We start from the raw sequence: 15,741 nt of genomic DNA on the forward strand, positions 1-15,741 counted from the left end.
GAATCTCCAACACCTCCTCACTGTGATGGAAGGCAAAAGTCTTATCTCTTCCCTTTGTTCTTCTCCCGCGGTCCAGCAGTCCAACTGCAGCGTCGAGGCGAATTGGTGTTAAATGTTAAATTTGCTAAAGATGTTAAAGCCCCCGGCGGGCGATGGTAAGTCCCGCGGCCGTTAAGCCGTGCCAGGCGATGTTAGGCCCCGCTCCAAGTCATTTCACCCCGCGATTCCGGCGGGAGAAGTTGCCGTTGCGGGAGCTCCGAAAAGCGGTCTCCCACCAGGGACCTGCGAGCTCCCGATGTTACCGTCCACAGCTCTTCCCGTTCCTGCGGCCGGAGCCTCTGAAGCTCCGAAGTCGGGTCGCAGCCGAGCGCCACCACAGCTCTCCCCGTTCCGAAGTCGGCCAGCTCCGCGATGTCAGGTCTGCAGGCTCCGCGACTGGAGCCCTCGGGTTGGTTCCGCCGCCGGCTCCACGATGTTAGGCCCAACGACACCGGAGACCCGACAGGGAAAAAGTCAGGTCCCCAAACGGGGAAGAGATTAACGGTTTCTCCCACCCCCCACATATACACAGCTTAAAAAATAATAAAAACCAGTCAAAACATACATTTAATGAGACAAATTTTTAAAAAAAAAGACATATGGACTGCAGTCGAGCCGCTGCCGTAAGGCACCACCACACCACACCACACCACACTCTGGCGATGGTCTGTGGATTTTCCCCAAGGTTCTCTGGTTTCCTTCCACCTCCCAAAGACATGATAGTTGGTAGTTTAATTGTCTGTTGTAAATTGCCCCAAGTGTGGTAGAATCTGAGGGAGTTGATCGGCAAGTGGGAAGCAAAGATAAAATTATTAAGGAGAATGAAACATTTTGGTGAGATGGTGTAATCTTGATGTCCTCCTTTTATGTCTCAAGGAAATATGAAAATACAGAATATTAAATAATTTGTGTTTAGTTTAGTTTATTGTCACGTGTACCGAGGTACAGTGAGAAGATTTTTTTGTTGCGTGCTATCCAGTCAGCAGAATGATAGTATATGATTACAAGAGAGCTTCATTACTTCATTTCCAGTGTTTAGATACATCATAAGGTTTAGTGCAAGGTAAAGCCAGCAAAGTCCGATCAAGGATAGTCTGAGGGTCACCAAAGAGATAGATAGAAGTTCAGCATTGCTCTCTGGTTGTGGTAGGATGATTCAATAATGGAATACATTTGATGGTTTTGCTTCAGATTGCTGGAACACCGATCCTCACTCTCGCCCATCATTCGCCTGCATCTTGGAGAAGCTCACTGCTATTGAAGAATCCGGCTACTTTGAAATGCCTCAGGAATCTTTCCACTCCCTGCAGGAAGAGTGGAAGCTGGAAATCCAGGAAATCTTTGAGGAACTCCGGGAAAAGGAGAAGGTAGGACATTTCAATGCTTCCTCTTGCCCCCAGTCAATTTAATCTCACCTGCCTCGTGTGAAAGCGGATCAGTGCCATCATATTGCCCTTGAACTTGCTCCAACATTCAGTAAGATCATGGCTGATTATGACTCCCCACCCATTTGCTCTTTTAATCACTTAGCATGATCGACCTAGCTCTGTATCTGTGTACGGGATAGCACGCAGCAAATGCTTTTCACTGTACCTCGGTATACGTGACAATAAACTGAACTAATTTGTTTTCCTCAAAATCCATGTGAATGCCAATACTTTCCAACATTTCATATCTAATAAAATACACTCTTCCACATTTCCTATCAAGACAGGTGACATTATGGTTCCTTTCATTAATTTCTGCCCACCACCTTTTTACATAAACATTTAACTGTATTTTTAGAGTCTGTGTTCATCCAATTTACTAGCTCATGTACCTTTCTATTGTAAGAAAGGTTGAATATATGGTTCCTATGCTTGGGGAACCATACCTGGTTCCCTACCAAATCATACTTGGTCCTCAATCTGGGCTGTGGAATGTGGAGTAATACCGTATAGAACTGGGCCCTTTGGCCCATGAGTCTGTGCTCACCAACAAGCATCTATTTACACTAATCTAATCTTATTCTCCTAAAATTTCCATCAATAGCACCCATATTCACCACTCACCTACGCACCTGGCGATAATTTACAGTCGCCAATTGCAGATGTGCGCCTGTTTGGGATGTGGGAGGAAAGGGAAGCATGCAGAGAGAACGTGTAAACGCCACATTGAGAGTGCTGGAGGTCTGCATTATGTCCAGTTCTTTTGGGTAGAAAAAGAACAGCAGATGTCCGTTTATACCAAAGATAGACAAAGTGCTGGAGTAATTCAGTAGGTCAGGCAGCCTCTCCGGAGAAAAAGGATGGGTGACATTTTGGATCAGGAATCATCTTCAGACTCCGAAGAAGCTACACTAGTCCCATCTGCCAGCATTCGGTCCATATCCCTCCTCGTCTGTCCCAAAACTTCACCCATCCGTTTTCTCCTGAGATGCTGCGTGACTCGCTGAGTTGCTCCAGCACTTTGTCTATCTTTGGTATAAACGAGCATCTGCAGTTTTTCTATCCAAACACTAATCCTTGCAGCACGTGAAGCTCTATGTGACCTATTTTTCTGATTTAGGTGCCTCTCAGCATTTGCTTTCATTCATGTATGATTTGTTTGCATCATTTGCACTGAGCATCCTAAACAGGCTGGAAGAACGTTCAGCCGCGAGGGTAACGCAGGAATTAATGCTGTACAGAGCTCTGTTGAGCGCTGCAGTGTTTCAAGCTTAAGGACTTGCCATCGGTCTCCATTGGAGCAGTGATGAAGAGAATCCACTTATTACTTCAATGACCACCTCCCAAGTTCCACACAATTCTTTTAAAATACAGTAAACCCTCATTATAACGGACCTTGGAGGGGGGGGGAAAGGTGAACATTATTGCCGATTATCTGCTATAACCAAGCAAGGGTTTCTCCCCCATTGATATCAGTGCCCCGTGTCGGGTCAGAATCCTGGAGCCCAGTGGGACTTCCCTCACCACATGGAGCACAGTGGCCCCATGATTTTAAATAATTGGACATTATCTTTAATTAACAAGAAGTGGAAGTACCTAGATACTTCATTATTGGACACGTTTGTAGTATACATGGAAAATGGTATTCAGATTATACTGAATAAACACACACTAGACTTCACAGTTCCTTGATAAACCCTGACAGCGGATGTAGTAAAGCATGTGTTGCTTGTACACCTGCAGAGTCAAAAATATTTCTTATCAAGCTATTCCAGTTGTTCTTTTGGCATCAGTCACTCAAATAGCCCTTGCATTAACCAGGAACTGCGGAGCTGGGAGGAAGAGCTGTCCCGTGCAGCCTTGCAGCAGAAGAACCAGGAGGAGGTGCTGCGGCGTCGGGAGCAGGAGCTGGCCGAGCGGGAGATAGACATCCTGGAGCGGGAGCTCAACATCATCTTCCACCAGCTACACCAGGAGAAACCCAAGGTGAAGAAGCGCAAAGGCAAAGGCAACTTCAAAAAACTCAAAGATGGCAACCGGATCAGCCTTCCCTCTGGTACGTTGTGCTGCCTGAACGTCCTCCCTTCCCTGCACCCTGAAGAGCATTAGGTGCATCATGTGTGCACTACAGAGGAGTGTTAAGCAACACGGCCAATGTATAGGGGTCATTGCATTCCTTTCATTCGCCATCCTCTTTTTTTCTACCTCCTCCCCATTAGCACTGCTCGTCCTTGACTTCCTTCTGCCTGTTTATTCCCTGTCGTCACTCACCTGCCCCCCTCCCTCCTCCTCCTTCCCCACCTTTCTCCAATTCCTTCTGAATTCTTGTGATCTTGAAATATTCTGCAGATTTCCAGCATAAAATCACCGTGCAGGCTTCTCCCACCCTGGACAAGAGGAAGAGTCTGATCAGTAACAGCTCGAGCCCCCCAGCAAGTCCTACCATCATCCCACGTCTCAGAGCTTTTCAATGTGAGTATTGCCTTGGTGCACGGGTTGTAGATAAGTCATTTCTACCGAAGCCAACGGTGCACATTCTTTCCTTCCAGTTTGATCCTAGATACAGTGAGTAATAATCACCTGTTGAGTCATAGAGTGATACAGGCCCTTCGGCCCAGCTTACCCACACCGGCCAACATGTCGCAGCTACACCAGTCCCATCTTCCAGCATTTGGTCCATATCCCTCCTCGTCTGTCCTATCCATGTACCTGTCTAACTGCTTCTTAAATGTTGGGATTGTCCCTGCCTCAACTACCTCCTCTGGCAGTTTGTTCCATACGCCCATTACCCTTTGTGTGAAAAAGATACCCTTCAGATTCCTATTAAATCCTATTGATTGATACTCATTAACATTCCTTAGACCATTGGCCACCTGTAGCTCTCTGGATGTGATGTTTATACATGAATATCAAACTGACAAACACACAGTATCACTGATACCAAAGACCTTCCTCAATTTCTTTTGCCAGCTGTATACTCGCCTTTTGCCAACACTTTACACAATTGTTGAAAGCTTTTTTTTTTTTTTTTTAAGTAATCCTCACATAACCAAGAATGCAGTTCTTCTCTGGAATCAAATGATGTTCTTTGGTATTTGCCTTTATTAGGTCACTATTAACTCTGTTGGTTGCAACACATGCCTGCGTCTCACTGAGACTGCTGATGTGGTCATTTCTAACACAGCTATATGAGCTGTCGTGAGTCGTCATTGGTCCTATGGGTCCTCTGTCACTTGTCTTCAAGTAGACCCCTGATTGCCTAGACTTAATTTTTCCCTCCCCCAAGAGCTTCTACCTGTTGGTAGCAAATGTTTCACAGGGGTCTGTAGGAAGGGTGTGGTGGGTTGGGGGTGGGGTCTATGATTGCATGTGAGTTTAGTTCTCGCGTGGTCGCTGGAGGCTTGCAACAGGCTTTGATTCGCAGTCCCCAGTTAGGACACCAGATGGCAGGCTTTACAGCACACAGACATTCACTGCCATGGGGCCAACCTGCTCTTGTTATATACTGTAGAAGCAATATTTTGGCTATTTAATGAAGGTGATTTGATGGAGAAATCTGCCTCAAACACAAATGCAGACTGAGTATGTTGGTGGAGTGATGGGAGGGTGGTGGGGAGGGAAGCACAAGGGGTAAATTGGATGGGGGGGATGCACCCAAAAAACTAGCTTCTAATTTTAGATAATTGTCAAATCGATCAACACTTGCAGGAGGCTGCTCCTAAATGTCTCAATAATCTTGGTGTTCATATAAAATATTTAAATGCATTGTTAATTTCAAATTCATTTAAATTGTTTTACATAAATCATGCTTTTAGACTCATTAAGTCATACAGCGTGGAAGCAAACCCTTCAGCCCAATTTTCCCACACCAACCAACATGTCCTTCTATATTAGTCCCACCTGCATGTGTTTGGCTCATATCCCTCTGAACCTGTTCTATCCATGTACCTGTCTAAATGGTTCTCAAAAGTTGCGATAGAACCTGCTTCAACTATCTCCTCCGGCAGCTCATTCCATACACCAACCACCCTTTGTATGGAAAAAGTTACTCCTCGGGTTTCCATTAAATCTTAACCTTAAACCTATGTCCTCTGGTTCTCAATTCCCCTACTCTGTGCGTCTACGATCTATTCCTTAACTTGCAAAATAAAACAGATGTAGCTGATGGTCTGATCTGTCTAGAGCAAATCTGATTATAACACAAGGTGTTTCTCTTCAAGACCACCTGTTAATTCCCTGTTTGCAGCTAAACTTCCTGCTCCTTAAATATAGCAAATGGTGCGAAGTGAGATGTGAAGTTCCATCACTTTCCCGTGATTAAATGGGTTGTGGATCATTCCCAGGATTGCCATGAGAAGCGCAACCATGTGGATGAAGGCAAGGAGACCGATGGAGAGTTGGGACATTGGGCATCGGGGCTCCATACATAATGAATTGATTCCAAGCCATATGTAGTCGGCTTTAGTAAATATATAAATCATTGCTAGGCAAGCCTTATCAAAGTCCTACATGTTCAATAATCTTAAATTATTTTGCCAGTGACTGATATGAAACTACTGGGATAAACGGCCATCTTTTTAACCTCTTCATAGTAACACCAGGTGAAAGCAATAAGACCTGGGTCCGCAGTTCAGTGTTTCAGCGAGAAGAGAGTGATGAGGAAGAGAAAAAAGGGCATAGAAAGAAAAGTCGAACCTGGGGCCCCAGCTCTTTGCACCAGAAGGACCTTGGTGGTGTGGAAGAGAGGTAAGAGAAGAACCTCCCATTTCTGTTGCTGTTCAACTGTGCTGCTATGTTAAATTATTTTTTCCCATACATTTTCATAGTATACAGGTATTTTCAGATGAAATGGGTAGAGAAACTCCTCATGGATAATGCTCTGAATCTCGTGGCATCCACCATCCATACAGATGGCCTTGTGTCCACAGGATGGCCCGCACTTCTCTCCACTTTAACTCCATCTCTTCTTGCCGCATAGTTTGGGGTAGCTGAGTCTTGAAAGGTGAGGAGAGGTTCGGGGTGGCTGATCCTGATTTTGGGGGAAATCCCTTTGCTCTAATGTTATGACTAATGTGCTGTTGAAGCTGCAGCAAGGAAGAGTTTCTTTGTTCCAGTTTGTATCCGGTGCAAATGAGAAATAAGCACACTTGACATTCCCAGTATTAGTGGAGTAATTTAAAGTGCTGAATCTGGCTATCTTCTGGTGCATGAGATTTGGCTGTGGAGGTTTTCACATTGGTCCCCTTTGGGAACCTGCAATCTTGATGAAGCTCCACAACTAGGAACCTTTGGGCTGTGGCCAACTTTTAAATTAAGTGCCGGCTCAGTTGTCACTGGCATTGAATCTATCCACTTGGGGTGAATTCATGATTTATTTCCATTTGGAAAGTTCCTTTGATTGATTAGAGATTTAAAAAAAAATATGTTGATAATGTGAGATTAAGTATACGTTTCAATAATAATTTGATATGAGTAGGTAATTATGCTCAAGTACCCGCAATGAATATTTTTAAGGCAGAGGTGGATAGATTCTTGATTAGTACAGGTTTCAGTGGTTGTGGGGAGAATAGGTTTAGGAGGGAGACATAGATCAGCTATGATTGAATGGCAGAGCAGATTTGATGGGCCAAATGGCCAAATTCTGTTCTTATCATTTATGACCTTGTATTAATCTAACAATCACATGGCAACAAGATCAATAGCTCCCTCTTGCAAGTTCTGGAAGGATTAATCCAGAAATGTTAGTCGTTTTATGAATCTTTCTGATCCATATTAGAGCTGAGACCAACATATTTTTCTGCCATACATTATTAGCATGCCACTCTCAAATCAACTGATCTATGTTTGTGTAATAGTCTGGCTAATCTGCATTTTAATCCTTATTAACCTGCATCACTAGTTCTATTATTTATGTATCTGAATTGCTGAATCCTGCTGTCCCTGTCCCTAGATTCACTATTCCCACAGAGTGTGACCTTCTTCCAATAAAGCACACCACTCAAACTAATCTTAACTATTCACCACCCTGTTGCAAACTTCAGGTGTTATATTGCATTACTAGATTGTTCATCAGCAGACTGGGGTATCCCTCTAAATATGTCCCTCATGATTTACACCCATCCTGTAACTGGGCAGCAAGATAGTCTACACAAGAAAATTATTCAAGTCTAGTATTCCACTGGCTTACACGTTTGTTTCAGTCCTGGTAAATACTTTAGGACTTTTGGATCAAACTGAGATTCTGTTTCTTTGAATTGTTAATAAGTAGCATTGAAAACTGGAGATAACAGCTAGATTTCTAAACGCATTGATACATTTTAAGAAATTGCTTTTTCATTTTGAAAGTCACTCATTTGCCTTCAGTCAAGAGACATAACAGCTAATAAACCAACCTCAAGTTAGCTGATTGTACAGGTTATCCCTCTGGGCTTTCTTGCAAAAGAAATTGCCAGGGGGTTGGTTGACACATTGCTTTCATAGTTTTCGGCAACATAGTGATCAAACCTGAAATACTTTAAGAAAAAAAAAATGATATCCACAAAATGTTGGTTTTCCCTTCTTAACTGGAACTTAATTGGAAGAGAGGGCTGGTGGGTGACCTGGTGCAGGTCTATAATATTATCTTGGGATTGCTCAAGAAGATTTTTTTTTAAATGTGTTCACTACTCAGAGCAACCTAAAACCAGAGCCGCAACTAAAATGATCAACAGTGAAGAATTTGAGTGAAAATTTGTATGCTCGAATCAAGGGTTAGATTGAGCATAATTGTTCAATTTAAAGTTAATCGGGTTCTATCCTAACCTTGGGTGCTGTTCTGTGTGATGTTTGCACATTCTCTCTGTGAGCGCAGAGGCGGAAATCGCTATCAAAGCATGGGGGACACACAATTTCTTTGCGCTGGGCGCGCATGCGCACACACGCACATGAGGCTTCGGAGGCTTCAGCCGTGGGCCCTGTGGACGATAACATCGGGAGCTGACCTGGTTGGTGACCGACTCCGAACTCCAGCAACAGCAGCTTCGTCCGCCCGAATCGTGGGGCTTCAATCGGCCCGTTCGCGGGGTATTTCACCCCGGCGGGGGCTTCAACATCGGGAGCCTCGATTGCCTCAATGCAGCAATTTGACCGCGGGGCGGTGGAAGAACCCGCGGCTGATTTTTAAGACGCGCCGGGCCAGGCAATGAAAAGCCCCATGAAAGGGCTGATTCAAGCTCCGGTCTGTGATCTTTGCTCCACCAGGACGTCTCCCACCTCCAATCACCGCGCTCTATCCTCAGTCCCACCCCCTACTTCCGCCTCTGAACCACACCTCCCTCCTCCAATCATCACGCTGAATCATCATGGTCCCCCCACTGCCTGCTGACTGACGTCTCTCTCGTCCAATCGGCGCCCTCGATCATCAGTCCCACCCCCATTGTCTCATGGAAAGCGTAGTTTTTAAAAGATTTTTTTTTCACCGTGTTTTAAAATCCGGATTACAAAACATGGGGGGGATTGTCCCCCACCTGTCAAAACTTGGGGGGGGGGGGGTGAACGTGTCCCCCCGTCTCCCCGGGATTTCCGCCCATGTGTGAGTCCGTGAGTTTCCTCTGGGTTCTCCGATTTCCTCCCATATCCTAAAGATGTAGGGGATTGTAGGTTAATTGGCTCTCTGTAAATCGGTGAATTGCCCCTAGTGTGTGGATGCAAAAGTGGGATAACATAGAACTAGAGTGGACATAGGATCTGTTTCCATGCTGTATTTCTAAACTAAATTAACCTAAAGTGGAATTTGCCATCACATGGAGCAGTTGCTCTTGATAAACAACATTAATTTAAGGGGAACTGCTTAAAATGTGAAAGAGAAAAGAAAATGAGGGAATTTGTTTAATTTGAGGTTGGTGAATCTGTAGAATTCTTTGCCACAGAGGGCTGTGGAGGCAAAGTCAGTGGAGATATTTAAGGCAGAGATAAATAGATTCTTGATTGGTATGGGTGTCAGAGGTCATGGGGAGAAAGCAGGAGAATGGGGTTAGGAGGGAGAGATAGATCAGCTATGATTGAATAGCGGAGTAAACTTGATGGGCTGAATGGTCTAATTCTACTCCTATCACTTATGATCTTATGAATACTTGTAGGATTAGATGAAAGTGAGTGGGTAGAAGAGATTTGTGTGGATTACAAACGGGTATGAATCAAATGTAGAAAAAGCCGGAAGCAGTCAGCACTTTGAGCAGCACCTGTGGAGTCGACGTTTTGTGTCGAGGACCTTCCATCAGAGCTGGAAAAGTGGGGGAACAAACACTTTAAATTGTTTGGAGGAGGAGGAATGGAAAAATAGAGGGAGGTGTCTGTGGTAGGGTGCAGATAAAGTTGTCAAAGTAGCATGCACTATAAAAAACTGACGGATGAGATGAAAATCATTGAAATAGAGAGAAAATGAGAATCAACACTTTTTTATCTTGTCTTTTTCTCCCACAAAAATGCCTCTGTTTCACTCGGGTTCTTTTCTCTCTCCTCTGTTTGTAACTGCAGGTTTTTGCTCTAGCTGGTATAAACCAATAAGGCCAAATGCCCCAATTCCAAGTAGTCCATTTTGTTAAGACATAAAGTTGAATGGAATTAAAACTGACTGGGAGTCATAGATTGAGATCCAGTATCTCTATGTTGTTTCTGTAAATTTATTGGAAAACTTTTTATTATTCGAGTCTTTATTTTACAGAATGTCTAGGAAGGAACTGTAGATGCTGGTTTATATGAAGATAGACATAAAATGCTGGAGTAACTCAGCATAGTCAGGCAGCGTCTCTGGAGTAAAATAATTAGGTGACGTTTCGAGTCGGAACCTTTCTTCAGTCTGCAGAAGGGTTCCGACCCAAAACATCCCATATTATTTTTCTCGAGGCATGCTGCCTGACCCACTGAGTAACTTCAACAGTTCGTGTCTATCTTTTACAAAATGGAGTTGTGCAAAATATAAAACCATTTGAAATTATAAATGCCCAATGTGCCCTAATCCACTTCCATACAGTTAAAAAATAGTCAAAGCAAATGATGGATTTCCTTTTCCACAAGCCACAGAACAGCCAGAGATTTTATCAAACAACTGGTTCAATGTAACGTGCAATATTTTTTTGTATGGTTGATGGGAGAGAGGGAAAAATGATGCAAGCAGGGTTATTTTAATATTGCTTTTCTTATTTTCTCAAACTCCAATATTTGCATTTTTGAGCAGCACATTTTAAAATCGGTTTTCATTTATTTTCACTGATCAAGCTAAATTGTAATGAATGCTGTTTTTCTGCATGAGTGGACTAACCTATTTCAAATACCTTTTTAGTTTGCTTGAAGGTGAAAGGGTTTGTTCCTTGGATTCAGAGTTTGAACATGAAGGAAATCATATTTATTTTTTTTGTCAGTGGAAATGCTGTTTTCTCCCACTCAGAGGTTTTTAGGATAATAAATGGGATTAGAAATTAGGCAACTTGCCGATTTATGAGTTATGATTCAGTGGATAGATTATTGCTTCTGAGAATGCCATCACTGCGCATACAGTAGATTGAGAATTTGCCTTGTAAGGAAATCTAGCTGATACTTCAGCTCTATTATATTCTGATATTATAGCTCTGCTGGAAATGCTATCTTTCAGATGAAATATTAAGCAGATCTCATAGGCAGGAGAATGGGGTTAGAAGGGAGAGATAGACCAGCCATGATTGAATGGCGGAGTGGTCGATGGGCCGAATGGCCTAATTCTGCACCTATCACTTATGATCTTTTCTCACAGGGATTCAAAGGATTCCATAGCACTCTTTCAAAGAGCATTGGTGTTCCAGCTGACACTAATTCCTCAGAAAGCTAAACTAAGAGGCTATTTGATTGATATAATTATGTTGTTTTGGAGACCTGCAATGAACAGGTTGTCTGCCGTGTATCCTGCATGAAAGCTGTAACTACCCTGAAAAGTACTTCATTGGTTGTAAAGTCATTTGGGATATCCAGAGGGTTGCAAATGGTCCTTCAGAAATTTGGCTTTGTAAAAAAAAGGGCATCGCAGCACTGCAAGAAAGACCAGAGATTTATTAATTTATTAATTTGAGAATGTTCATCAAAATAAGAGATTTTCCTTTGGGGTCTTTGTTCTATTCCAAGTTGGTGTTGGAGAGAGCAGATGGTATAAATTGATTTGAAAATAAAACTGGCATAAACTTTGTTAGGAAAACCCATTCTAATCCCTCAAAATTCTCCCCTGAGAGAGTATTTAGAATGGGCAACAGATCAACTCAGGCAGAATTGCTGCAGATATTATCAATGCCTGCTATTTGGAGGTCCCTGAGTCATAAGGAGTGTTGCAAGAAGTTAGAATATGACTGTGTTCTCTAAAATGAAAATAGTAATCTTTCTGGAATTATGTGGTGTTGGATGGTGTAGGCCTGTTATATGTGATTGTGCACTTTGCAGCAAACTGGAGAAGACATGATCAAAATATTGAAGTGTGCTTATGAATTTATATGATAATATATTGAAATATTTGTGAATACAGAAGGGAACTGTCAGCACGTTGATTAGAAAAAAAGCATTCAAAACTAGAATTGACTGTGATTGATCCTCATACATCTAACTTTCAATTATATTTTCCCACAAGTTTTCCACATGATTGGAATTTCTCAGTATTAAAGCTGGCTGTGTGTATCTATTTTTATATGTTGGGTCATAATGATGAATTCCCATTTTTTCCTTTAAAGGGATCTATCCTGTCTTGGGAATACGATTTGCCTTTGTATTGGATGTTCCATGAATTCTGAGCAACACAATGCATTGCAGTCAATGGAGTGGAATTACTGTTGGAAAAGAGGAAATGTGATGGCCAATTTGTGCAATGTATACTCTCAGAACAGTAAAATAATAAGAGCCAAATCTTTTTTTATTTATCCACCTAGAGCAGTAGCGCACTGGAGGGGCAACCTGGATCTGTTATCTTGATCTGTGGGATGGGATTTGAACTCTGAATATACTGACTGGTTCAGGATAGAGCTTTACGCACTGTGCGACGTCATCCCAAATTCTAGAATTTCTAACTCCATCTGACTATTCCATTCAATTACTGAATTGCTGTTGAATCTCCCGATTTACCAAAGATTATTTGGGGTTCTGCTTGGGGACATAGTCCAGAATTCAGTGTAGATGGGTAGATCTAATAATTGGGCAAGCAAGGGAAAAGTGTTGCCCACAAGAATTGGTGAAATGTTTTTCAAGAAATGTTTTTAAAGTTTACACGGGAGTGTTCAGGAAGGATTAATGATTTCCATATAGGAGTCTTGTTCAAGGGGTTAATAAGATTAGATGGACAATCACCTGTGTGTCTGTGTCCTGGACTTTCTCACCGCCAGGCCCCAGGTGATCAAGATGGGGAGACATACATCCAACCCCCTCACTCTGAACACAGGGTCCCCCCAGGGTTGCGTCCTTAGTCCCCTCCTATACTCCCTGTACACACATGACTGTGTGTCCAGCTTCAGCTCCAACTCCATCATCAAGTTTGCTGATGACACTGTGGTGGTGGGCCTGATCTTCGATAACAATGAGAAGGCCTACCGGGAGGAGGTGGCTGATCTGGCACTCTGCTGTCAGGTCAACAGCCTCCTCTTGAATGTCACAAAAACTAAGGAGCTGATTGTGGACTTTAGAAGGGCACAACATCTGAGGACGTACACGCCACTGGAGATAAATGGGACTACTGTGGACAGGGTGAGCTGCTTTAAATACATGGGAGGCCACATCACAGAGGATCTGACATGGACAACACACACTGCCACACTGGTGAGTAAGGCAAGGCAAGGCAGCGCCTTTACCATCTCAGGCAGCTCAGGAAATTCAGAGTCTCTCTGAGGATCCTTCAGTGCTTCTACTCTGGGGCTGTAGAAAGCATCTTGTCCGGCAACATCACAAACTGGTTTGGGAACAGCTCTGCCCAGGACAGGAAGGCTCTGCAGAGTAGTGCGTTCAGCTGAAAGCACCATGGGAACTACACTCGCCCCCCCCTGCAGGACCTATACACCAGGAGGTGCAGATTCAGAGCCAGCAACATTATGGGCAACCCCTACCACCCCAACAACGAACGGTTTCAGCTGCTACGGTCAGGCAAACGCCTCCACTGTTATGCTGTGAAAACAGAGAGGATGAGACGGAGTTTCTTTCCACAGGCCATCAGGACTGTAAACTCTTATTTCACCAGGGACTAATTGACCGTACTAATTTACTGTTGTGTTGTCTTTTGTAAAAAAAATATTTTCTAACATGTAAATACTTGTTCTGTTCTGTAGTTTTTGCACAATCCGCAGGCATTGCCACTTACATTTCACTGCACATCTTGTATGTGTATGTGACAAATAAAGTTGACTTGATGGAAGGGCATCTGGCCAGGGTGATTACCTCAGCAGAGAGACAGCTTGAAGTTATAATGGCTAATGCTTTGGAAATAATGTTAAATCCAACGTAGATCTGGTTTGATCTCATCTAAGCTTATATAATATGTTTGTGGAATGATTGTTGCTTTTTAGTTATAACATTTGGCAATCACTTTTTGTGTTGTTGATTTACCTAGCAAGTGCTTACATTTACATTGGCAACAATGTTAACCCTAAGCCAGTTAAGGTCATAACAAATTCGAGCAATTTCTAATGGGTGGCTTTTATCCTGAATATATGTGTTAGTTCTGGGTTCTTTCACGACAAGAACATTCTTTCAATATCTACCCCATCTAGCCCCTTAGAAAAGTGGCATAGTTCTAGAAGTTCGCCTATCATTTTCCTAAACTCTAATGAATGTAGACACTATCTATCTGTCTTCGTAGAATATCTATTTTAGTCTGGAAATCACCCCAAATATGTCACTTAATAAATTATGGGTTCCAAACTTTTCTCAGATGTTAAATTGACAATCCTTCAGCTTCCTGCTTTCTGTTTTCTGGTCTTTCTAGATTAGGGATTATGCTTTTGCAGTTTTCCGGTCCACTGAAACCTTTCCAATATTTGGGAAACTCACAATCAATGCATTCACTATCTATAGCACATCAAATATTAATTTCTAACTAGTAACAATGAGAAATTAATAGTTTGAAGCTTGTTTTGCTTAGCTCCCGGTTCTTTTTGTATCATTTACGATACAGAACGTGAACCTGCTTCATTGGTTGGGAAAAAGGATCTATAAATTGAAATAGTTTAGTGTAATTTAGAGATACAGAGCAGAAACAGAAAGTGGTCTATATTTAATATGTAGGTTGTTTTTTAGATGGGGCTTGTCACTTGATGGCTTATTATTTTTTTTAAAATATAGATTTTTAATAGCAATGTTTCCTTTGATAATTTTCAGTTAATTGCTATAAATTCCTAGTTTGTATGACCATGTTTGTGGATTAGCAGTATGTAATGGACATAGGCTTAAGCCTATGATTTTCATATTTTTTATTACTGATCTTGGCTGTACAGCTCACTGTGGAGCTACAAGAAGAGAGAAATCCTCAAGGAGGTTTGGGATCAAGCAACTCCCACCATGCCTAATGCAGTAATAGTGATAAACTACTGGGAAGCATTCAACAGGATTCACATGCGACTTCCAAAAGCTGAGGGAAATTGGAGAATATGTCAAGGAAAGGATGGCTACCTGCCTTTGTAGCAAAGTAAATGCTTGATTGAGTGCTTATAAACATGCTCAACTGACTAAATATTCTGACAATTGCTCCGTTCTTTTCCCTTCTTTCCCAACACAAGCCTTAAGCATCTGGTCAACGGAAGCAAAGACTGGCCATCCAGTGCCTCCAATCCAGGGAAAATTCATCGGACAGCTGCCATAGTTCCCAGGTTTACTAGCCTCGATGAAATAGGTACAAGCAATGTGCACCATTTTACACATGTTATAATACTGAACTTTGCTTTATTTATCTGAGATATTAACTGTGAGAGATGTTTGAAAGGTAAACACTTACCCACATCCAATATCTCCCTCTCTCCTTTAGTGGAAAGGTTACTCTCCAATAATGCTGACTGGTTAACTAATAGAAAATGTTGTTTTCTTTTAAACAGGCTGTTAGTCGGGCAGGTAAAACCCAACCCCATATATTTAGACCACCTTTGGCTCAAAGCATTGCCATTGTAGCGGCAGATTTTTATATCGTTCAAGAGATTACTCCCTCTAGCCGCTCTCTGTCAGAGACCTTCAGAGCTTCTTCACAGAGAAATCTTCATAACACAGTCTTTTGATTAAAATATTCTTTATTGTTGATGAAAAACAATAAGGT

The 15,741-nt window shown here is 42.5% G+C and overlaps 1 protein-coding gene across 1 annotated transcript in view; it reads left to right on the top strand.

The window, feature by feature from the left end:
* Window positions 1-15,741, top strand: part of map3k9 (mitogen-activated protein kinase kinase kinase 9) — a 92,638-nt gene that overhangs the window by 65,561 nt on the left and 11,336 nt on the right. Inside the window, 5 exon segments of the mRNA XM_033026826.1 lie at window positions 1,231-1,406; window positions 3,288-3,522; window positions 3,816-3,938; window positions 6,059-6,212; window positions 15,215-15,327. Coding sequence (XP_032882717.1) covers window positions 1,231-1,406; window positions 3,288-3,522; window positions 3,816-3,938; window positions 6,059-6,212; window positions 15,215-15,327 — 801 coding nt within the window.

This window comes from Amblyraja radiata, chromosome 9, assembly GCF_010909765.2.
Source record: "Amblyraja radiata isolate CabotCenter1 chromosome 9, sAmbRad1.1.pri, whole genome shotgun sequence".
Taxonomy (NCBI): Eukaryota; Metazoa; Chordata; class Chondrichthyes; order Rajiformes; family Rajidae; genus Amblyraja; species Amblyraja radiata.